The sequence below is a fragment of the Eulemur rufifrons genome, chromosome 28, assembly GCF_041146395.1.
Source record: "Eulemur rufifrons isolate Redbay chromosome 28, OSU_ERuf_1, whole genome shotgun sequence".
In the NCBI taxonomy this organism is placed as follows: domain Eukaryota; kingdom Metazoa; phylum Chordata; class Mammalia; order Primates; family Lemuridae; genus Eulemur; species Eulemur rufifrons.
In genome coordinates, this window is record NC_091010.1 from 2,455,515 (window position 1) to 2,480,066 (window position 24,552).

The following is a 24,552-nucleotide window of genomic DNA, read 5'->3' on the forward strand; positions in this document are numbered from 1 at the left end:
GGCCAGCCTAGAATCTTGTACCCAACTAAGCTAAGTGATGTATACGAAGGAGAAATTAAGAAATTCTCAGATAAACAAAGACTGAGGGAATTCACCAAGACAAGACCAGTCCTCCAAGAAGTACTCAAAACAGAGTTACACATGGACCAGCACAAGAAAGACCCATGAATGTAAAACTACTCAAGAGCTAAAGATCAAAACCCAGTTACCACAATGGCTCAAGAGAGAAAACATAGCAATGAAGTTCTACCCAACAGGATGAACAGAAATCTGTCCCACTTATCAGTTCTGTCAATAAACGTGAATGGCTTGAATTCCCCACTCAAGAGACATAGGCTGGCCCAATGGATAAAAAAATACAAACCAAGTATCTGCTGTCTTCAGGAAACTCATCTACCCTGCAAAGATACATTTAGACTGAAAACAAAAGGGTGGAAATTGATATTTCAAGCAAATGGAAGCCAAAAGAAAGCTGGCATGGCGGTTTTAATCTCCAATAACTTAGTTTTTAAATCAACAAAAGTAATGAAAGACAAATATGGTTACTAATACTGCTGAAGGGTACATTTCAACAAAAAGACATAACTATACTTAATATATATGCACCCAACTTAGGTGCACCCAGATTCATAAAGCAAACCCTACTTGATCTGAACCAAATGATAGATAACAATACTATAATAGCCGGAGAATTTAACACCCCACTGACAGTACAGGACAGATCCTCCAAACAGAAAATAAACAAAGAAATAATGGACTTAAATAGAATGCTAGAATAAATTGGCTTGACTGACATGTACAGGACATTCTACCCAAAATCCACTGAATATACATTCTTCTCATCAGCTCATGGGACATTCTCTAAGATTGACCATATCCTAGGACATAAAGCATGTCTTAAAAAATTTAAAAAAATAGAAATTATACCATGCATCTTCCCAGATCACAGAGGAATAAAAGTAGAAATTAACCATAACAGAAATTCTCATTCCTACTCAAAGTCATGGAAACTAAACAAACTTCTCCTGAACGATTATTTTATAAATGAAGAAATCAAGATGGAAATCAAAAGATTCTTTGAATTAAACGACAAAGGAGACACAAGTTAAGAAAATCTGTGGGACACAGCTAAAGCAGTCCTGAGAGGAAAATTTATTTCCATAAATGCCTATATCAAAAAGACAGAAAACTTACAAATAGACAACCTAATGAATAGACTCAAAGAGCTGGAGAAAGAAGAACAGACCGACTCCAAACCCAGCAGAAGAAGAGAAATTATTAAGATCAAATCAGAATTAAATGAAAAGGACAACAAAAAAACCATATGGGAGATTAATAAAACAAAAAGTTGGTTCTTTGAAAAGGTAAACAAAATAGACAAACCTCTGGCTAGAGCAGAAAAGAGCAGAAAACCAAGAGCAGAAAATAAAAATCTCTAATAACCTCCATCAGGAATACGAAAGGAGAAATCACAACCAATGCCACAGAGATACATGATATCATCTATGAATTCTACAAAAATCTTTATGCACATAAACTTGAAAATGTGGAGGAAATGGACAAATTTTTAGAAACACACAGCCTTCCCAGGCTCAACCAGGAAGAAATAGAATTCCTGAATAGACCAATATCAAGAACTGAAATCGAAATAGTAATAAAAAACCTTCCCAAAAAGAAAAGCCCTGGACCAGGTGGGTTCACACTCGAATTTTACCACACCTACAAAGAAGAACTGGTGCCCTTCCTACAGAAATTATTCTCTAACATCAAGAAGTATAGAATTCTCCCCAATACATTTTACCAAGCTAACATAACATTGATACCAAAACCAGGAAAGGATGCAACATAAAAAGAATACTATAGACCAATATCCCTTATGAATATAGATGCAAAAATTCTCAATAAAATCCTAGCAAATCGAATTCAAGTGCTTATCAAAAAAATAATCCATTATGACCAACTGGGCTTCATCCCAGAGATGCAGGGATGGTTTAACACACGCAAATCTATAAATGTAATTCACCACATAAACAGAAGCAAAAATAAAGACCATATGATCCTCTCAATAGATGCAGAAAAAAGCATTTGACAAAATTCAACATCCTTTTATGATAAGAACGCATAACAAAATAGGCATAGATGGGGCCTATCTAAAAATGATACAAGCCATATATGACAAACCCACAGCCAACATCATACTGAATGGGGAAAAATTGAAAGCATTCCCACTTAGAACTGGAACCAGACAAGGCTGCCCACTGTCCCCATTACTTTTCAACATAGTATTGGAAGTCCTTGCAAGAGCTATCAGGCAAGCGAGCAGAATCAAGGGTGTCCAAATAGGAACAGAAGAGATCAAACTCTCACTCTTTGCTGATGATATGATATTATATCTAGAAAACCCCAAGGATTCAACCAAGAGACTCCTGGAATTGATCAATGAATTCAGTAAAGTCTCAGGATACAAAATCAATACACACAAATCCGAGGCATTCATATGTGCCAATAACAGTCAAACAGAGAACCAAATTAAGGACTCAGTACCCTTCAAAATAGCAACAAAGAAAATAAAATACCTAGGAATATATTTAAATAAAGAGGTAAAGGACCTCTATAGGGAGAACTATGAAACACTGAGGAAGGAAATCGCAGAACATGTAAATAGGTGGAAAACCACACCATGCTTGTGGATCAGAAGAATTAATATTGTTAAAATGTCTATACTGCCCAAAGTGATCTACAGATTAAATGCAATCCCTATTAAATTACCAACATCATTTTTCACAGATATAGAAAAAATAATTTTACGCTTTTTATGGAACCAGAGAAGACCCCATTTAGCAAAAGCAATTTTAAGCAATAAAAACAAAATGGGAGGTATTAATTTGCCAGACTTCAAACTATACTACAAGGCTATGGTTATTAAAACCGCTTGGTATTGGCACAAGTGCAGGGACACAGACCAGTGGAACAGAACAGAAAATTCAGATATAAAACCATTCTCATATAGCCATCTAATCTTTGACAAAGCAGACAAAAACATACTCTGGGGAAAAGAATCCTTATTCAATAAATGGTGCTGGGAAAACTGCATAGCCAAATGTAGAAGACTGAAACAGGACCCACAGCTTTCACCTCTCACAAAAATCAAATCGTGGTGGATAACAGACTTAAACCTTAGGTGTAAAACTATTAGAATTCTAGAAGAAAATGTAGGGAAGACTCTTACAGACATTGGCCTAGGCAAAGAATTTATGAGGAAGACCCCTAAGGCAATCACAGCAACAACAAAGATAAATAAATGGTACCTGATTAAATTAAAAAGCTTCTGCACAGCCAAAGAAACAGTCACGAGAGTAAACAGACCATCTACAGAATGGGAAAAAATTTTCGCATGCTACACATCCAATAAAGGACTGATAACAAGAATCTATTTAGAACTCACGAAAATCAGTAAGAAAAATTCAAACAACCCTATCAAAAAGTGAGAAAAGGACATGAATAGAAATTTTTCAAAAGAAGATATAAGAATGGCTAACAAACATATGAAAAAATGCTCAACATCTCTAATCATCAGGGAAATGCAAATCAAAACCACAATGAGATATCACTTAACACCAGTGAGAATGGCCTTTATTAAAAAGTCCCAAAACAATACATGTTGGCGTGGATGCTGAGAGACAGGAACACTCATACACTGCTGGTGGGACTGCAAACTAGTGCAACCCCTGTGGAAAGCAATATGGAGATACCTTAAATAGATTCAAGTAGACCTACCATTCGATCCAGCAATCCCATTATTGGGCATCTACCCAGAAGAACAAAAGTCATTCTATAAAAAAGACACCCGCACCCGAATGTTTATAGCAGCACAATTCACAATAGCAAAGATGTGGAAACAACCCAAATGCCCATCAATACATGAGTGGATTAATAAAATGTGGTATATGTATACCATGGAGTATTACTCTGCTATAAGAAATAATGGTGATATAGAATCTCTTTTGTTCTCCTGGAGAGAGTTGGAACCCATTCTACTAAGTGAAGTATTCCAAGAATGGAAAAATAAGCACCACGTGTACTCACCAGCAAATTGGTTTCCCTGATCATCACCTAAGTGCACATTTGGGAATAACACCAATTGGGTGTTGGACAGATGTGGGGGGCGGGGGGAGGGCATGGGTGTATACCTACATAATGAGTGCAACACGCACTGTCTGTGGAATGGACACGCTTGAAGCTCTGACTCGGGGGGTTGAGGGGTCATGAGCAATATGCATAACCTGAACTTTTGTATCCCCATAATAAGCTGATATAAAAAATAAATAAATAAAAATAAAATTTGTCCATGTCATTGTGTGAATCAATAGCTCACTCCTTTTTATCACCAAATAATTCTCTGTTATACGGATATACCACAGTTTGTTCATCCATCCAATCTGTTTAAAGGTATCTTGATGACTTAACTTTTTGGAAGTTACGAATAAAACTGCTATAAACATTTGTGTGTAAACTTTTATGTGCACGTAAGTTTCAAATCAGTTGGCTAAATACCTAGGAGCACAATTTTCCATCTTACAGTTCAATAAAGATTTACACAGTAAACAAACCCCTCAACTAGCCCCACCCACAGAACACTGCCAGCGCTCCAGCTGTCCTCAGGCCCTCTCCTGATGATATAACACATTCTCCCCTCTTCGAAAGTCACAATTATGTTGACTTCAATTGCTATACACTAATTTTGTCTGGTTTTGAACTTTAAATCAAAGCATACACCACATTCTTCTTTGTGTCCAGCTACTTTTGCTTAAATTTTTTCATGTTTTATTTGTTAGTTATTTTCTTTGTATTGTTACAGAAAGCTTGGCATTTGTTCTCAAGGCCGAATCAGAAGAACTAGGACAAATGGTTTGAGGAGGAAGAAAAGAGATATTTTATTACTTTGGCAGAAAAAAGAAGAGGATGGAGACTCCTGTCTGAAATGCCATTGTCCTAATAATAAGCAAAAATACCCTGCTTTTAAAGGATGGATTCTCAGCTTCAGGCAATTACTGTTCAACCACAGTTGATGATTCTGATTGTCCCATTTCTGCCAAAGACAAAGCCTGTGAACTCTGCCAGCTGCCCACCTGGGGGCTGCTGCCACCTGGGATAACAACAAAAGGCTTTCTCCCTGCTCCTCCCTCCCTCTATTACAGTTTTTTCCTCATCCTTTTGTTGATGGACCTTTGGGTTTTCCCCACCTTGGTTAATGCTATGAACATTCTTTTGTGTCTTTCAGTATCTTCTGCTGCTGCTGCTTGTTGGTTAAGTGCATGCTCAGTGGTAATAGATATGCTGAATTATTTCCAAAGCATTCATACCAATATAAATTACCAATAATGCCTTATGTTTTAACAGGATCCCTCTGGCTGCTGCATTGAGAATTGACTGTTCAAGGGCAAAGGTGGGAGCGGGGAACCAGTCAAGAGGTTTTGCAGCCATCCTTTTGTGACTGGATGGGGCATAGCCCAGAGCGGTAAGCAATGGAGGCAGTGACAAGTGGTTGCATTCTGGTTATATTTTAAAGTTACAGGCAATAGGAATTTCTTGGCTGATTGGAAATGGTGGATAGAACAAGAGAGAGACAAGGATGTATGTGAGGTGTTGGGCTAATAAACTTTATGAATGGAATTGCCATCAGCTGAGATCAAAAGACTGCTGGACAGTTGGTTTGAGAGGAAAGATCTTGAGTTCTATTTGGGAATATTACTTCTAAAATGTCCATTAGACATGCAAATGGATATTTCAGGGAGGCAGCTGGAGTTCAGGTGAGAGGTCTGACATTGATCTACATTTTGGAGTTGTTTCCAAATGATGGTGTATTGGTCAGGATCCAATCAGGAAAGAGAAACCACACAGTAATTTGAACAGGAAAAGGTTATATAAAGAATTATTACTGCAACAGGGGACTGGAGTAATGAGGCTAGTAGGAATTCAAAAGAATACAGGTGGAGCAGCCACTAGCCTAGGGCCGAGATGGGGGCCCAGGAAGAGTCTCTCCCAGTACCTTCCTCCCCCACTGCATTGGAGGGGCCCAGCCATGGCCCATTGGGTATCAGGAAAGTCCCTATGGTGCTTTACCACTGGAACTTGCTGGAAATCCTTCTTCTTGGTGCTAGGGTAAAGGAAGGTATCTCAGAGGAGTCACTCGATAACAAAGCTGCCTGGAGGTGGGCAGGGTGCAGGGAGCTGCTGGACACTGGACACTGCTGGCCACGATGTCCCTAGGAAATCACCCTTCTGCAGAAGCCTGACCAGGGATAATAAGAGAACAGGAAAAAACACCCTTCCTCCTCAAAGTCTCTCTCTTGCCCTCTTCTGACAAAACTTAACATCATGCCATTGCTAGAGGAAAAATATTTAAAGGATCCAGCTCCACTTTTGCAGAGCAGGCAATGAAGAATGAATTTGTGACAGAGATGAAATAAACTGATAATTGATACAGATGGTGTATGAGACAGAATGAGATCATCCAGGGAACACACACAGATGCAGAAGAGAAGAAGACTGAAGGCTGAGCTCTGCAGTCTCTCTTTAACTTCAGTAGGTCAGGCAGGAGCAGGAGAACCAGCAAAGGTGGCTGAGACGGCACAGCCGGGGTTGTAGGTGGTGTCCTGGGAGCTGAGTGAATCTAAGACAGAATAGGAGGAGAGGAGCTGGAGAATGTATTGACAATTATTTGGTGAAATTTTGCTGCAAAAGGGAGCAGAGAAAAGACGCAGTTACTGGTAGAGGAAATAGGGTCAAGAGGAGTTTGTTTTGAAGATGAGAGAAATAGCTGCATGTTGCATGATGATGGGAATAATCCAGTAAAGAGGGAAAAACTAATGATGTTGGAGAGAGAACAGACTGGCTGGAGTGACATTGTGGAGCAGTAAGGGATGATGGGATGCAGCAGTCCAGTGCAGGATGCCTTGGGTGGACACAGCAGTGGTTCATCTACAGTAACAGGCAGGGGCAAGAGATGTGGAGGGGAGTCTGTGGAAGACCTCTCTGACAAATTCCATTTTCTTAGTGAGGCAGGAAGCAAGGAAGGGAGAGGTGGTGGAAAGGATTGAAGATAGAGGAAGTGTGAAATTTTCATTTTCATTTGAAATTTTCATTGGGAGATTGAATAGACCAGGCAAAGATAGAATTATCATTATTATTATAACCTGTAGTTTTATTTTTATTTCTTCCTATACCCCGGAGGTGGGGGGAGAGAGAAGGTGAGAGGGAAAGAGGAAGGGAGATGGGGGAGGAAAGAAAGAAAAGGAAGAAAGGGAAGCCTTATGAAAAAATTTTTGCTATATCAAAAATAAAGTCAGATCAAGTTAGGAAAAATTTAAAAGCTTGTTGTCATATAGTAAGAGAAAGTATAGAACAAGATCCTGAAAACTCCAAACCAAGTAGTAAGAAGCTCCAAAGATAGAATTATTAAAGTGAGGACCGCTGGCATGGTCATGTTTTCCTCTAGCCATGTTTAGTTGCAGTGCTGTAGCATGGAATAGATAGAGAATTGGTTTATCCAGCGCCCTCATCTTGCCAAGTATATATAATGAGGTGACAGAGAGGTGGGTGAGTTGAGGAGGTGTGCAAGGGACAAATGAGAATGATTAACCATGGAGTTGAAGCTAGCTTACTAGAGAGAGAGAAGTCATGAAGGGAGGAAGAACAGAGAACACGTACTAAGTAAGATCTGGATTGGAGGTGCTGGTAAGGCTATCGGAGCCCTGGTTTCAGGGAACTGGAGGTAAACGTGGAAAGATAGGAGGTGGTGGTCAGAGTGGGAGGACACGGGGGGTGGGGGGCGGGGTGTTGCAGTCCTCGGACCTGACAAGGTCTAAGGTCTGATCATGGGGGGAGTGAGAAGCTGAGGTAAGGCAGAAGACAAGAGCGGGCTACATGGGACCAAGAGGAAGACATTAATACACATTCTGACAATGTGCCAAGCTTTGTAGGCATCTCAAGTAGCCGGGACGGGAGTTAGATGAACTCCAAATCATCTCCTTAGGTGAAATGGGCGGAGCTCTGGGAAGGCAAAGCTATGCACGAAGAAAACTGCAAGATCCTGCGTTTCGTCGGGGAAAGCCCCTTTCCCGGGAACAGAGAAAGGCGAGGCATTTCAGGCTGGGTCAGAGTTTATCCCTGCAGCCGGAGTCTGTTGATCCGGGCAAAAGAGGGTCTTAGAGCACTATAGAATCCGAGAAGCCCCCCAGCTATGTCCTCTTTAAGGATGAGCAAGTGGACCCCCAATCGAGTGATAGCCCATTGGGCGCGTCGGGAAACAGGGTGCCCAGGGCTTTCGGAGGGCACGAGCCCGGTGACCCTGTGGGAACCAGGACTAAATACGTCTCTTTCCGGCTTTTGTACCGCACCAAGTAACCACCGCCAGGCCGCACAGTCACCCTGGCCATCAGCGGGGACTCGCTGCTCAGGGGTCCCACCGCGGGATTTGCCGTGGGGCGGGCGCCGCCGTTGGCCAGGACCGCGCATTCCTGGGGTGGGACGTCCCGGCAGGGCGAGCTTCCGGTGGACCACACCGCGCTGACGGTGGCTGCACCGCACTCAGCCAATCACGAGCCTTCCTTCTGGCTCTCCCCTGAAAGTCGTCCCCCTACCCCATCGGTCTGTTTCTTTCTGCCTTCGTTTCCCGCCGGTGAGTCAGCGCGAAGGTGAACTTCCGCTTCCGGCAGCGTCCATGCGGGCTTGAGGAGCGGCAGTTGTGAACCCGGTAACTGCTGCAGGCTGCGGGAGGTGGCGGCGATGGGGTCCCTGGGGCTGGGGCTCTGAGAGCATTACGAGTCGCGCGCGTGGAAGGTCCTCCCTCGGTCCTCCCGGTCAGTCTTTGCTCCCAAGGAGTGCCTCATGCGCTGGACATAATTCGTTCCTGCCGGAGGGTTGCTCCGAGGTCGTTGGGAGAGTGGCGGGGTGAATTCGTGCATAGATCTCGGACAGGGAGGGCAGGTGGTGGGGAGAGGTTTCCTGGCCGGGTTGTCCCAGCAGGTGCCTTAGACCTTGAGCCGGATCTGTTGACTCCAAATTGTTCTTTATTTTGTCCCACCAAAAAGAAAGAAAGAGAGACACATTTAAAATGTAGCAGAGAAGAAAAATAATTTTTCTGAAATCACACAGCTATTTAGTTTCAAAGCGTTCGTAGAGCTCAGCTCTTCTAACTCCCTGCCAGTGTTCTTGACACTATGCTGATATATAACGACTTTTATTTCCGCTGGTGTGTGTGTGTTTGGGAAGCCACTGAATGACTTCTGTGCTCCAGTAGCACTCTGTACAATTTTCCGACGTGGCCCTAACCTCACGTTTTGGAAGATACTCACTGGGATTTCCTCCACTTATCAGATCATGGCTGTATCCATATCTCCTAGCCCGGTGCCTAACACATCCTAGGCAGACACAAACATTTATTAAACTGGAATAAATTCATTACCTTAGTTGAATGAAGTGACATTCCCCCTCCCCCCTTTTAAACCACGTCATCAGATTGCGTGCAGCCTGATTTCCGTAAAAACTCACTAATCCAGTGGTTCCCAATTTATGGGCCCTGGATTCCTGGGAAGTTCAGAATCGTTGGAAGGGTCTTTCCAAATTCATGCGGTCTCCAGGCATCACCCAGAACCAATCATATCTCACACAGTATTACTGGTTTTCAAATGTATGTAAATGACTGTTGTAATTTAGGAATTTTATGGAGTCAACAGGTACTGAAAGTGATACTGTTGTTATGTTGGGGGGGGTCATTAAAATGTTTTCTTCTTTTTTTTTTTTGAGACAGAGTCTTGCTCTAGCTGCAGTTCAGTGGTGTCATCGTAGCTCACGGTGGCCTTGAACTCCTGGGTTTAAGATATCTTCTTGCCTCATCCTGGAGTAGCTAGGACTACAGCCATGCACAGCCACACCCGGCCTAAAATGTTTTAAATTTTTTATTGAAATTTAAGTTTTAATTTAAGTTAGGAAACCACTTAAAATGAATTAAAAAGTAACTTAACCAGGGAAAACCATAAATTTCATTTATTTTTTTATGACGAGATGCTGTATTAAATATTAGGAGTAGAAACTGCTTAATCAGCCCCAATTCCACTTCTCTTTGTTATGCTATAAATTAGATGAGTTACCTTGTTAGTCTAATTGACATCTAGGCTGGAGGTGTCCAGTGTGGTAGCTATATGTGGCTATTTAAATTTAGAATTAAATTAATTAAAATTAATTTTTTTTTTCAGTTTCTCCAGATACATTTTAAGTTCTCAGTAGCTGCATGTGGTTAATGGTTACTGTATGGAAAAGTACAAGGCCAATCATGGTGGCATGTGACTGTAGTCCCGGCCACTTGGGAGGCTGAGGCAGGAGGATCCCTTGAGCTCAGGAGTTTGAGGTTGCAGTGAGCCATGATGAGGCCACTGCACTCTAGCTGGGGCCACCGAGCAAGACTCTGTCTCAAAATATAGAATATTTTATCCTCGCAGAAATGGACACTCGTGATGTTGACACTTAAGACGAGTTAAAAAGTAACTTAACCATAAAGAGTAAGTTTAGCAGAGGTAACTCATCTAATTTATAGAATAACAGAGAAAAGTGAAATTGGGGCTGATTAAGCAGTTTCTATTGTTGAGTGAGCAAATATTTAATATATCATCTCTTCATAAAGAAATGAAATTTACTGTTTTTCCCTGGGTGTTGCCCAGATTGTGAAATGCTTCCCCCACTTTCACCCCTACCCCATTCTTTTAGGTTAGAGTTATTTGTGAATTGGTAAAAAGCCACTATGGAGACTAAGGACCAAAAGAAACACAGAAAGAAAAACAGTGGGCCCAAAGCTGAGAAGAAAAGGAAAAGGCACCTGCAGGATCTCCAACTTGGAGATGAAGATGATGCTCGGAAGAGAAACCCCAAAGCTTTTGCAGTTCAGTCTGCTGTGCGGATGGCTCGATCCTTTCACAGGTATTTGGTGACTCTTATATTTATTCTTTTTTAAGTGGTAGGAGCCTCTCACAGATGACAATGTGGATTTATGAATCTAGTCCAGCTACAAAGGATGTAGAGATGCATGCGGAATGGCTTTCACTAAAACCTGAGACACCTTCCCCATAGGAGCTGCTTTGCTTCCAGCATCTGCACACTGATTGGTGCTTTTTGCCCAAGAGAAAAGGATTTATAGAATTTGTTTGTTCCTAAACTTTAAACAATTTCAATGGTCATAAATGTGCTCTTTTTGTTTTCTGGATATGTTTTATAGTTGTAATGTCAAATAGTAAAATTGTAATATTTAATACTAAAATAGCTTTATTTAGTGAGTCTTTGCCATATGCCCGGCAGGGTACTTTAAACATTATCGAATTAAATTCTTCCAGCAGCCTTTGGAGAGTAGGAATTATTCTTGTCCTCATGTTATGGATAAGAAAACTGAGGCTCAGAGAGCAAGTTACCCCCAGTCATCTTACCAGTGAGTAGGAGAGCCAAATGTAACTGCAAAACCTTGGCCTCAGTGTTTGCCTTTGGTTTTCTTTTAGACTGTTAAAATCAATTCATAAAACAATTAGATTTAAGGAGCATATGATTAATTTTTAACCGTCTATACTATTGAAGTCATCTTGTTATATCTTTACTGAAGACCAGTTATTTCACTTGGGGCCAGAAGTTAACGATTAACAAGTAATTGTACTCGTATATTGTTTGTTCTACTCTCTATAATATCAATACTTATAAGGTTGATACCTTTTATTCTCTTATATTTGAAAGTGAGTTTGCTTTTTTAAATTCTTTTTTACAAATAGGACTCAGGATCTGAAGACAAAAAAGCATCATATTCCAGTGGTTGATCGCACTCCTCTTGAGCCCCCACCAATAGTGGTAGTGGTGATGGGGCCTCCAAAAGTTGGAAAGAGCACCTTGATACAGTGTCTCATTCGGAACTTTACTAGGCAGAAGTTGACTGAGATCAGAGGCCCCGTGACGATTGTGTCAGGTAAGGGGTGCTGCCACAGAGCTGATGTGGTAGGTGTTGTTGTTTGAGGGACGTGCATGTCTTTGTTTTTTTCTTGAGTGGAAAATGTTAAAGTAATATTGTCATGTCATATTACCTCTCTTGGGTTTTTACTAAGTTGGCTGTAGCTTCAGAAAAGGATAGGTTCCTAGAGATACTGATGTAGATGTATACCTTATTTTGACTGCTGTATGACTTTGCCAAGTGTGTTCTTTGGAAAGGCTCAGCAGGCCTGGTCACCATGAGCAGCACATTCATTTAACAGACCGTAAGTATCTCTTGTGTGCCAGATGTACCTGCTTGCCCTCATGAAGCCACATTCTTATGGAAATGAGACAGAGTTTTTTCTCTTTTTCCTGTGAGAATTTGTCTGCTTTGGGAGATAATGACCTTTCTAAGCTTGAGGGAGGATGAAACAGATTCCCAAAATGGCAGTGGTAGAATCTGAAATCCTATTAATGGCGATACTGTAGTGGAATTAAAGCTGTGCTTTATCTTTAGAGTATTTTTATTTTCTTGACCATTTATTTTCTTTTAACTGTAATTTAGAAATAGTTATTGTTCCATGAATATTCTGTTGCATTAGGTTTGATGATATTTTTAGCTGTAGTGAGAGTATGGGAAAATTTGATAAGAGATAAAAGCATTGGCCTGCGGCTGACCAGCACGGTCATCATGAAGACTGCCCCGTCAGGATTTTCCCTGTTTGAGCACGTATTCATTTGTGTAGACTTTTGATATTATTTTGAACTTAAAAAAAACATAGCAAGAGAGCAAGATGGAATTTATTTTACCAGTTTTATGCTACAAAAATGAACTTCTGGCACACTCCTGTAAACATACATGGTGTTTTACTGGATGCAATTAAAAAATGATAGAGTTAACGGGTAGAGTTTTTTTCAGGATTTTTTAAAATAAAATTTTCATCTTTTCGCTTATAGGTAAAAAGCGCAGACTCACCATTATCGAATGTGGGTGTGACATTAACATGATGATTGATCTGGCTAAAGTAGCAGATCTGGTAAGTCAGCAGGGGCATCCTGGGATGCTGGCAGAGACTTATAGCAAGCAATGTGGTAGGTTATTTATCCTGTGTTGAAGGGAAGAGAATTTTACATTATTAAAGGAATGGTGAGTATCATCAGGGATATAATAAATGTGATTCAATTGATAATTATTGTTATCTTAATAAAAATGGAATGTGCACAATGAAATGTATTCTAAAATCTAAAAGCAAACCACAGGGTGGAGAAAACTTTTAATGAACATAGCTAATTAAGAGCTCACTAACTTATACATGCATATGTATAAATATATAATAGTAAATACCATTTCTTGGACCTTTCTTGGCACTGTGCTGCTTTTTACAAATTTAGCTTATGTAACCCCCAATACACCTATGAGGTAAATAGGTATTATCTGCAGTTTGCATATGATGAGATTGAGGCTCCCAGCAATTAACTAACTTGTCTGAGTATGGGACCCTGCTCCTGATAGTGTCAGAACCTCCATTCTTAATGATTATGATAAAGTACGTACATAGATTATCCTAAAGAAGTTGTATCAGTAGAAAATCTAGACAGTACTCGACATATGGAAAACGTGCAGCCTCAATTGCGTTTACAGAAATGGTAGCGTTCATTATTTTTGATATTCCATTAACTATCTTTTAAATTAGCAAAAGTAAAGTAAAATAAAACCAAAAAAATTAAGCCATATTGACCCCATTGAAGTGTGGGTGATGGATACCTTGTTTTTTTTGTTTTTTTTTTTTTTTTGATTCAGCTTTTTCTGGAGAGCTGTTTGGTGACAAAGAGCTACAGATTTTATCCTTTGGCCCAGGAAGGGTCCTAAAATCTAAAATAAAAAGTAATATAGATTTTAAAGCTGTGCCATTTTAATGTCATAAAACTAAACACTGTTCAAATTTTGAACATGTAATGTTACCATTAGTAAAAATAAGTATTATTGTTACCACAAAGTAGTTAACTTACTAAATCTTGTGTATTTGAAATGATTGAAATAGTTCAGCATAGAAGTCATTAGTTTCTCTTGTATGTAAAATATAGCAAGTTTCTAATTTAAAAAGCATACATATTAATAGAGATGTCTTTTGTCTAAATTTTTTAATATTTTAGAAGGGAGCATACATATTTGGTAAAATATTCAAATTATACTGTGGAGTACACACTATGTATGTTTTCTCTTTCCTTGCTCTGATCCTTGGTGTCTCAGTTCTGTTCAGAGCAGTATCCTTCCACATGTGCAGAAACACATGCAAAGCTTTAAAAACAGAAAGTGTAATTTATTATGCACACTGTTCTATGCTTTGCCTTTTTTTTTTTTTTCCTTTGAGACAGAGTCTCACTTTGTTGCCCTGCCTAGAGTGCCGTGGTGTCAGCCTAGCTCACAGCAACCTCAAACTCCTGGGGTCAAGTGATCCAACTGCCTGAGACCCTCCCGAGTAGCTGGGACTACAGGCACGTGCCACCATGCCCGGCTCATTTTTCTATATATATTTTTAGCTGTCCATATAATTTCTTTCTATTTTTAGTAGAGACGGAGTCTCGTTCTTGCTCAGGCTGGTCTCGAACTCCTGAGCTCAAACAATCCGCCCGCCTCGGCCTCCCAAGTGCTAGGATTACAGGTGTGAGCCACCACGCCCGGCCTATGCTTTGCTTTTTTAATGTAATGTATCTTGGAGATATATAACCAGTAATTACTGTAGCTCAACCTTTTTCTTTTTAATACAGTGTCCCATGGCATAGCTACACTGTAACTTAACCTGGCTTATGCTGACTGCTCTGCTCTGGATTGTCGTAAAGCTTCCTAAGTCATGACAAAGGCGAACTTAATACATGGCTTTGAGTATGTTCTGCATGTGAGTGCACTGGGGGAGTAATACAGATTTAGTTGACAAAGATTGCCAGCTGAGGGACTGTTTGCTACCTTTTCTTCCTGATCCTACAGCCAATTGCTTGCATCTTGGGATTCTGCAGGGTCAAATAGGGTGTCAGGACAGTCTACCTGACCCTTGATTTATTCCAGCGTTACTGAAGAATTCTGCTTGCTGGCTCGGTCTGCAGCAGCAGGTGTGCTTTCTCACAGCACTCAGTTGCTCACCTGCATGTATTCTGTGGTTTAGGATGTGGATATTCCCTTGTTTCGTCAAACATGGATGTTTCTGTTTCTATTTTCTGTTACTTTTGTTAGCTAGAGAAAGATGAGAACAAAGATGTCTTTAATATCTAAGCTAGAAATCTCCAGGTATCAATTCTGAAATTATTTTGCATATTTGAAGGGTCTTAAATTTTAAAAATTGATCCAATCTGCTTGTATTTTCTTGTAGATTACCAGTCACCATAACTTTACTATTTTTTGACTCAATTCTAAACTGGTGGCCTTTAAAAAAATTATCTGAGCAATTATACATATTAACATGTAAGATAGAGCTTTTCCATTATATTCACAGTAAAAAACAGATTGAGTTTTTTTAGGAAGATTGAGACAAAAGATTGGTTTTCCGTACTTTTTAATATTTTTCATTGATTATCCCTTCACATTTTTTGGATGTCAGAGACCTATTATTTGGTTTCCGTGTTTGAAACTTGTTATTGGCCTAAAAAGACCTTACAAAAAACTTCATTTCTTGAAGTTGGAATTATTAAGTAGCAGCCAAATTAGCCACGGCTTTTTCTGAGTTATTTCTCATACATTCATATTCTTGAAATGGAAGTTTATATCCTTGTGGGCATTGTCTTATGGTTACTTTTTAGAGCAAGTCAAGGGTGGTGGTTTCTCTGTCGGGGTGACGCCTAGGTAGTCATTTGGTTTAGACTCTGGAGCAAGAGTTGGCAAACGTTTTTTGTCAAGGGCCAGATACTATGTTAGGCTTTGTGTGTCATATAGTTTCTGTTGCAGCTACTTACCTCTGCATTTGTAGTGCACAAGCGGCCACAGATAATATGTAAGTGAATTAATATGGTTATATTCCAATAAAACTTTAGTTAGAAAAGCAAGTAATGGGTTGGATTTGGCCCCATTTGCTTACTCCTGGTCTAGATTTTTTATTTTGGTAGCTTCCTTGATACATTTTGTGTTCTGTTTTTAGGTGCTGATGCTTATAGATGCCAGCTTTGGGTTTGAAATGGAAACATTTGAGTTTCTAAACATCTGTCAAGTTCATGGCTTTCCTAAAATTATGGGAATTCTCACCCACCTAGACTCCTTCAAGCATAATAAGCAACTGAAGAAGACAAAGAAGCGATTAAAACACAGGTTCTGGACAGAAGTCTATCCGGTAGGAAGAGAAATAATTATTGGATACTAACACTGTAATCCTTTTAAAATAGAATGAAGAGACATTAATAAACATCTCTGTAGGATTCACCTCCTGAGTTTCCTTTATGTATCTATTCACAGTCCTCATACTCCCCCTCTACCAGGCAGTGTTGGCTCTATTTTTGGGTTGTTATTTAATAGAATATGTCAGAATTTTCTCCCAGTTATAGGATTAGGCATTGGTACTCTTCCCAACCTTCTGTACTCACAGAACGTTTGCTGTGCTCAGAAACCTCACTCACCTGCGAGCGTCATGCATAGGCTGATGCCACTGCTCAGCTGGCGAGCATTCTACCCCTCTGAGACCCCAACACGATAAGTCCTAAAAGAAGCCAGCAGGGATCCAGAAGCATCTGGACAGTGGCTTTGCTAGAAGTCTCCCTTCTTACGATTGCTTGTTATTTAGGACCTTTATTTTGGTTCAGTATTAACAAGAATTTAATTGAAATTTAATTTTTAATTTTCTTTTAATATTTAGGGTGCCAAGCTATTCTACCTTTCTGGAATGGTACATGGAGAATATCAAAACCAAGAAATTCACAATCTGGGTCGTTTTATTACAGTTATGAAGTTTAGGCCTCTCACATGGCAAACTTCTCACCCTTATATCCTGGCAGACAGGTAAAAAATGGATGTAAACTTTCCTTCCTGGCCTATATACATCAAAGCTAAAACGGTTAGAAAAAGAACAGTGATAGCACTTCTTTTGGGCCTATTTGAACAGTGGGGGGAGAAGTATAGGTGATGGAAAATGTCCACTTACATCAGCACTTAAAGGTGCTGTGCCTTTGGGAGTAAATCACTTACACTATATCTAGGAAAATGGGAGGATTTTGAAGCATTTAAGATTATAGGATGTGTCCCTGTCCTTTCAACCTTAGCTTTCAGTGACACTGTCTTTGTGCATGCGAGTCATTCAAATGTGCCTTGACTTTCCTTCCTTAGTGCTTTTCCTTAAGTGGTTTTCTTAGCTTGGAGTACTCTTCCTCTGCCTGCTGGAATCCAAGCCACACTAAAAACCCCAGGTCACATGCTGATCCTTTTCTAAAAGGGATTTTCTGGATCTGTTCTTCACCCTTTCCTGACCCCAAGTGGCCATCATTTCCCTTTCTGGTGTCTTACGGAATGAGACACAACTGTGTATTTGCTCTTCTTCCTCTGGTGGAAGGTGAACTGTGCTTCCTTATTTTTCTGTGTTCTAGTTTTCTAAACAACGTGCTTAATGAACAGGAATAGGACATGATGAGTCATTAACATACGAAGGGAGGTATAGGAACTTCTGACATTCATTTCTGCCATATGATTTTTCTAGGATGGAAGATTTGACAAACCCAGAGGATATCCGAACAAACATCAAATGTGACCGAAAGGTGTCTCTTTATGGTTATTTAAGAGGAGCACACTTGAAAAATAAAAGCCAAATTCATATGCCAGGTATCCTCTTGTTGTAAAACATACTAGAAATATATGTAGAATTGTTGGGGTGGCTTTTTTTTTCTTTTTTATTTCAGCATATTATGGGAGTAGAAATGTTTAGATTATGTATGTCTTTAATAATTTCTTAGGAAAACTGAAAAATGACTAAACAAGGGAGAGCTAAAGCTGCCTTGCTGGCGGTTATAAAAGTAACCCAGCCACGTGTCGACCTGCAGCGGTGTTGAATGGACTGAATCTCCTCTCCTCTGACCCTGGTGTCATCTAGCTAGAGAGGCACAGTTCCAGTGTTGCAGGATGCCCTTTTTTAGCGCCATAGCTTAAGCCTTTGACCTATAGGGGCACTTTTACCAACAGTTGATACTTGTTGCCTTCTTGTCAGCTGAAGCTGGCTTCCTGGGTTCTGTCTTTCAGGTGTAGGAGATTTTGCTGTGAGTGATGTCAGTTTCCTCCCAGACCCCTGTGCTCTTCCTGAACAACAAAAGAAGCGCTGTTTAAATGAGAAAGAGAAGCTAGTTTATGCACCTCTCTCTGGAGTTGGTGGTGTGCTGTATGACAAAGATGCTGTCTATGTTGACCTTGGTGGCAGCCATGGTTTTCAGGCATTGGTGAGATTGGAGTCTTTGCTCTGAATTCTCATCATTGTTTCCTAACCTAGTTTTTATTACAGAAAGTAATGTATTCAGCCTTTATTTATTGCAGCTTTTCCTCTTTATTTATATTTATGATAAAAGCCCATATGCATATCAAAAATATACAGAATATAGTGAACACTTCATTGTACCAGAGTACTTTTTTTTTTTTCTTTTTTAATTTTTTTTACCCGGAGCCACGCCCAAGAAGTCTTGTGCAAGTGGACTCCCAGAGTACTTCTTTGTATAATAATGCTTCTGTACCATTGTAGCAGAAAGTCAGAGTCTAGTCCTCCATGCCTCTCTGATCCAGTGCCAGGGTGTGGGCACTGTGGCGTCTGTGTGGCCTGTTTCTCTTTACACAAAATTGGTGTTTTCCAGCTCTTGTTGATCCTTTCTGTTTTTCTCATTCTGCTTTTCTATTCAGAATGGTCTCCTCATTCTGCTTTTTAAAATGAACTCCATATTTTTATTTCTTATTCTCAAATGGGATTTTATTGGGTTAAAATGATATTTTAAAATGCTAGAAAAGCTAGCATTTCTGTAGCATTGGGACCTACGGTTTTTTAGGTTAGTATTTAGGCTATGTGGTTACATACTCCATGCACTTTGTAAAAGTTTAATGAAGAAGGAGATCAATTTCAAGCTTTGTAGAACAATTTTCTTCTCTTCTTTTTGAGACATTAAAAAAGGTTCTCAGGAACCGTGTTTAGGATAATTTTGAGAAACGTTGAAACCCATGTGTTTCTCCCGAGTGCTTGTGTGTTCCTTACTTTCCCTTTCTTGGTTGCCTTGGCAGGACGAGGCAGGGCCCACTCATGAGCTGGTCCAGAGTCTCATCTCCACCCACTCCACCATTGATGCCAAGATGGCTTCAAGTAGAGTGACACTTTTTTCTGATTCCAAACCACTAGCATCAGGGGATATAGATAACCAAGGGTAAGTCTCTTTTTTTTATGTTTTTAATAAAAAATATTATATTACAGAAGATTATATCCCCCATAACTCTGCCATCATAACATCTTGGTGGGATTCACTCTAGATTGTTTTGCTTTGCATATACAGGTGTTTTTGAGGGTCTTTCACTTACGTAACATTACATGAGAATATTTTTTCGAAATACAGGATTCAGTTTTTAACAGACCCAAAATACTCCTCAAATACCACAAAATCTTTTCCATAGGTTGCTTTTTGTTTCTTATGAGACCTGAGGCCACTGGCTTTCTTTTGAAAAGTGGCCAAAATATTAATACTAGAGCTTATTTAGGTGGCTGTCCAGAAGCCACATATCTTGTCTCTGAAAGTTTTACTTATTATATTATAGTATCTCCTGTGGGTAGATTTCCACTGATGCATGGAATCAGTGAATTATTTTTTAGTCTGGGTTGGAATTATACATAATGGATGCAAAACATTGGTTTTGTTGTATTGGTTTATGACTCTCAGTAAAAATCACTCTGAAGATGGTTGAGATTATTTTAGCATGTAATTTGTTATAATGTGTATAAACTACTTAGCATGATGCCTTACAGACAAGAAGTATTCACTAAAAGATCATTATAATCCATGTTATTATTAGCTGTCTTCATTTTTGTATGTTTTTCTACTCATTTTTGTCTATATGGATACTCTTCTAACATAGTTACTGTTATAGTATCTGTCACTTTTTTCATCCTTTGCATTTCCTTTTTCTATATAGTGTTTATATAATCATCCTTTTGTTATTATTGGTGTATTCTAACTTATCCATTCCCTTATGATGTAATTTTTAGTTTTTGCTAATTGATGTTTTTGTAATTTTATACATAGTGCTACATTAAGTTTTTATTTCAACCTGTGGTTTTAGCATCTTTTTTCTTTTTTTTTTATTGAGACAGTGTCTCACTCTGTTGCCCAGTCTAGGGTGCAGTGGAGTCATCATAGCTCACTGTAGCTTCAAACCCCTGGGCTCAAGCAATCCTCCTGCCTCAGCCTCCCAAGTAGCTGGGACTACAGGCATGCACCACCATGCCCGGCTAATTTTTCTATTTTTAGTAGAGACAGGGTCTCATTCTTGCTCAGGCTGATCTTGAACTCCTGAGCTCAAGCGATCCTCCTGCCTTGGTCTCCCAGAGTGCTAGGATTACAGGCGTGAGTCGCTGTGCCGGGCCAGCAAGATCTTTCGCTTCACTTCCTCCTTTATTTCAGTATCACTGTTGATTAATGGACTTTTGTTTCATTCTGTGTGTCATTATTCTTTCTGATGCCTACATTGTCCCAGATTTAGCTGTGGGTGCCCTTAGCCTGTCTCCTGTGTCCTTTCAGCACATCCCCATTAGTCTTTGAGCTCTTCTTGCTTTCTAACACAACAGGGTGATCTGGGCTTGCTTTGTCCTCTCTCTGCTTTGGGCCTAGAGTCAGCCAATTTCTCTTAAGCATCGTGTGTTTCCAGCTTGGAAATTAATCAGCCTTCCAAAAGATCTCCTAAACACTAACTTCCCTTCTGAGCAATTTTTTCTACCATTGGATTAAGAAAAGTGATTTCTTTATTCTCTGTAAGCTCTTTTGAAGTATGTTGTTAGGGAACTAAGCATGAGTTTGCTTATTAAGTGTTCCAATGTTTATCAAATCGTTTTTTCTATGCTATGCCATTTTTATTTCTTTGTATTTTTATTGACTATATTGCCATTTCTACATTAGCTGATTGTTGTATAAATTGAATTATTTTGCTTGGTAAAACAGGCTGTGGATGCCAAAAGAGGAAAAGCAAATGGATTTGAAAACTGGTCGAGTGCGTCGGAAAGCCATTTTTGGAGATGAAGATGATGAGTCTGGAGATGGTGGTGATGACGATGATGATGAAATATCTGAAGATGACAGGTTGGAAAATGACTCCAGTGATGACAAAACAGAAGAGGAGGAAGATGCTGAAATGACTGATAAGTATAATAAGTACATGACAGTTAAGGGCGTCAAGCGGCAGAAACTTGAAGAGCTGGAAGAAGACAGTGAGGTAGATTTACCAGCATTTGCAGATAGCGACGATGACCTTGAGAGAAGCTCCGGGGAAGAAGGGGAAGTGGAGGAAGCCGAAGAAAGCAGTGAAGAAGAGGAGGCCACTGCAGAAGGAGAGAGTGACATTTTAGAGTCGAAGGCTGTTGAAGAAAGTGGTGAACCGGGACTCTGGCCCGCTAGTCACTGGGGTGACCATGTGAATCTGGAGAAGTCTTTGCCGTTGGAAAAAGCAGCTCTCCCCACTTCCGATTCTGGTCACTGCACCGCTGAAGAGGCGTTTGCATCTGAAGATGAATCTGAAGGAAGCTCCTCACTCAGTTCAGAGGAAGAGGACTCAGAAAATGAAGATGTTATTAGGAAAAAGCATCCAAAACTTTCTCAGGGGCGCAGTGGTCAGAAACTGGGGTCAGAGAACTTAATTGATGAGACCAGTGATATAGAAGATTTACTCAAAGAGGAAGAGGATTACAAGGAAGAAAATAACTATTCCCCAGAAACTTTAGGTATGCTTAAATTTGATTGGCTGCAACTCTAAACTTGGAACTCACAATGTTGCTGTAAGTGGAATGTCTGCTGTTTTGGAGATTTGTTAACTGTTCATACGTTGCATTATGACTATTTTGAAGCAGGGGGGGACAAGTAAACAGACCTAACTGGAGGCTGGCATTGTCATTTCAGGTGCCCTCAAGTGGAAGGAAGACCTTTCCAGAAAGGCAGCTGAGGCTTTTCTAAGGCAACAACAGGCAACTCCAAACCTCCGAAAGCTCATTTATGGGATGGGTAAAGAACTCTGGTTCAGAGCTAGAAGTGTTTGAGTTTCTTAGATTATTTTCTGAAAAGGCGATGAGGGAGTTGGGTGGAGGATTGCGCTGGTACTTTTGTCATCCATTATTCCTGGCTGTCACACTGTCACATCTTATATTTGGCAGACTTTTTTCGTTTTTTTCTTTTTTTTTTTCTTTGAGACAGGGTCTCGCTTTGTCACTCAGGCTGGAGTGTGGTGGCACAATCACAGCTCACCGCAATCAATCTCCACCTCTGGGCTCAAGTGATCCTCCCACCTCAGCCTTCCAAAGTGCTGAGATTACCGGCGTGAGCCACTGTGCCTGGCTTATGTTTGGCAGATGGTTTTACTCATAAGCTCATGAGGACTGCAAACTGACCATTTGAAGTAGATTTACTGGTTTGCTATAAATTTTTTGATGTGAATACTGTCCATTATGTCACATTGTACCTCCTATTTAAAAGTCCTTCATGAGAAATTTTTGTAGAATTTATTGTCAGGAAAATATTTTTGCCTGTAAAAAATCTTTTTCTCCTTGCTGAGAATGAGAACCCTGTGTAATGCATTCATTCTCCGTTTTGCCCTTGTCCTCTGATTTTATCTTTTATTAAACTTGTCTATAAGTTATTTTTGGAAAAAATAATGCAAAAATAAATTTAAAGTGGTGAGCTGTATATTATGCTGCCCAGTTACCAGTATGATTAGACATTTGGGTGAGGAGCATCGAATTGGAGGGTTGTTGGGTACTGATTTTCTTTTCTTTTTTTTTTTTTTTTTTTTTTTTTTTTTGTTGAGACAGAGTCTCACTTTGTTGCCCAGGCTAGAGTGAGTGCCGTGGCGTCAGCTAAGCTCACAGCAACCTCAGACTCCTGGGCTTAAGCGATCCTACTGCCTCAGCCTCCCGAGTAGCTGGGACTACAGGCATGCGCCACTATGCCCGGCTAATTTTTTCTATATAGATTTTTAGTTGTCCATATAATGTCTTTCTATTTTTAGTAGAGACGGGGTCTCGCTCAGGCTGGTCTCGAACTCCTGACCTTGAGCAATCCACCCGCCTCGGCCTCCCAGAGTGCTAGGATTACAGGCGTGAGCCACCGCGCCCGGCCGGTACTGATTTTCATGAAGGTTTTACCTAAGTACTCTTAGTTATCAGAGACTCACAACTCTTCCATAGTAATTTAAACCTCTGCTTTTAAATGTCCCTTCCTTCCTCCAACCCCCAATATTCTCACTCCTCAATGAACTCTTGGCTGCTGCTTTGCAGGAGATCAGGAATCTTCCATACATGTTGAGCGGTAGTTTCCTGGCCTTTCTTCCCCTGTGACTAAGCTGCTCTCTCTATAGCTGACTCACCTGGGGCTATCACCATACCTACCACAAACTTAGTCCCGTGAGTTCTAAGACATATGGCTTAAGTGGTTGAAGATGATAAGTCCTCTAGGGCTGTAATTTTGTTCTCACTTTTCTATCATGGTGATCTATTTAGTGACAGAGGATAATGAAGAAGAGGGTGATACCCAAGAAGAGCTTGGAGGGTTGTTTCGTGTCAGCCAGCCTGAGGGAGAGTGTAAGCACAAGGCTGACTCCTTGGACTGCTCCAGGTTTCTTGTGGAGGCGCCCCATGATTGGGATTTAGAGGAGGTAAGGCTGAGTACTGTGTTTGACTTACGAGAGAATTGGGGAATTGTTCTAAAAGATTATCTTATTTCAACATTGCTTACCAGTTGTTGGCCTCTTATTTTTATAAGACAACAGGTCATTTTCACAGATACTGCAGTGGATATTTCATGTATCCTAAGCCATAACATGTTCTGATTTTAGTTAGACCGTGTGCATGTGTTATGGAGGAAAGGAATATGTTCAATTTTTAGTGTGGATAGTAGAGTTAATCTTTGTTTTGAAGCATCACACATAAGTTTTCATACATGTGAAATATTTTGTGTCCCTAATTAACACTTATAGTTTCTACTATTTGTAACCCAAAAAAGCTATGATACCTATAAATATTCTTCCCTGAGCTCACCATTTTCTAGTCACACGGGAATTCATTTAGTTCTCAAACTTGCCAAAGCCTAATCCCATCTTAGACATTTTCCCCCCTCTATTTTCTTTTCTTTTCTTTTCTTTTTTTTTTTTTTTTGGCAGAGTCTCGCTCTGTCACCCTGAGTAGAGTGCAGTGGTGTCATTGTAGCTCACTGCAACCTCAAGACTTTTGGGCTTAAACGATACTCCTGCCTCAGCCTCCTGAGTAGTTGGGACTGTAGGTGCACACTGTGATGCCTGGCTAATTTTTCTATTTTTAGCAGAGATGGGGTCTCCCTCTTGTTCAGGCTGGTCTTGAACTTCTGAGC

At 40.1% G+C, this 24,552-nt stretch overlaps 1 protein-coding gene across 1 annotated transcript in view; it reads left to right on the top strand.

Moving 5' to 3' along the window:
- Positions 1 to 8,738: 8,738 nt before the first annotated feature.
- Positions 8,739 to 24,552, top strand: part of BMS1 (BMS1 ribosome biogenesis factor) — a 54,568-nt gene continuing 38,754 nt past the window's right edge. Inside the window, exons 1-12 of the mRNA XM_069460250.1 lie at positions 8,739 to 8,755; positions 10,765 to 10,974; positions 11,808 to 11,998; positions 12,958 to 13,037; positions 16,128 to 16,316; positions 16,836 to 16,978; positions 17,670 to 17,791; positions 18,206 to 18,399; positions 19,223 to 19,362; positions 21,145 to 21,920; positions 22,096 to 22,197; positions 23,688 to 23,842. Of these exons, the coding sequence (XP_069316351.1) occupies positions 10,799 to 10,974; positions 11,808 to 11,998; positions 12,958 to 13,037; positions 16,128 to 16,316; positions 16,836 to 16,978; positions 17,670 to 17,791; positions 18,206 to 18,399; positions 19,223 to 19,362; positions 21,145 to 21,920; positions 22,096 to 22,197; positions 23,688 to 23,842 (2,268 nt within the window). The 5' untranslated portion in view covers positions 8,739 to 8,755; positions 10,765 to 10,798. The remainder of the gene's footprint in view (positions 8,756 to 10,764; positions 10,975 to 11,807; positions 11,999 to 12,957; positions 13,038 to 16,127; positions 16,317 to 16,835; positions 16,979 to 17,669; positions 17,792 to 18,205; positions 18,400 to 19,222; positions 19,363 to 21,144; positions 21,921 to 22,095; positions 22,198 to 23,687; positions 23,843 to 24,552) is intronic.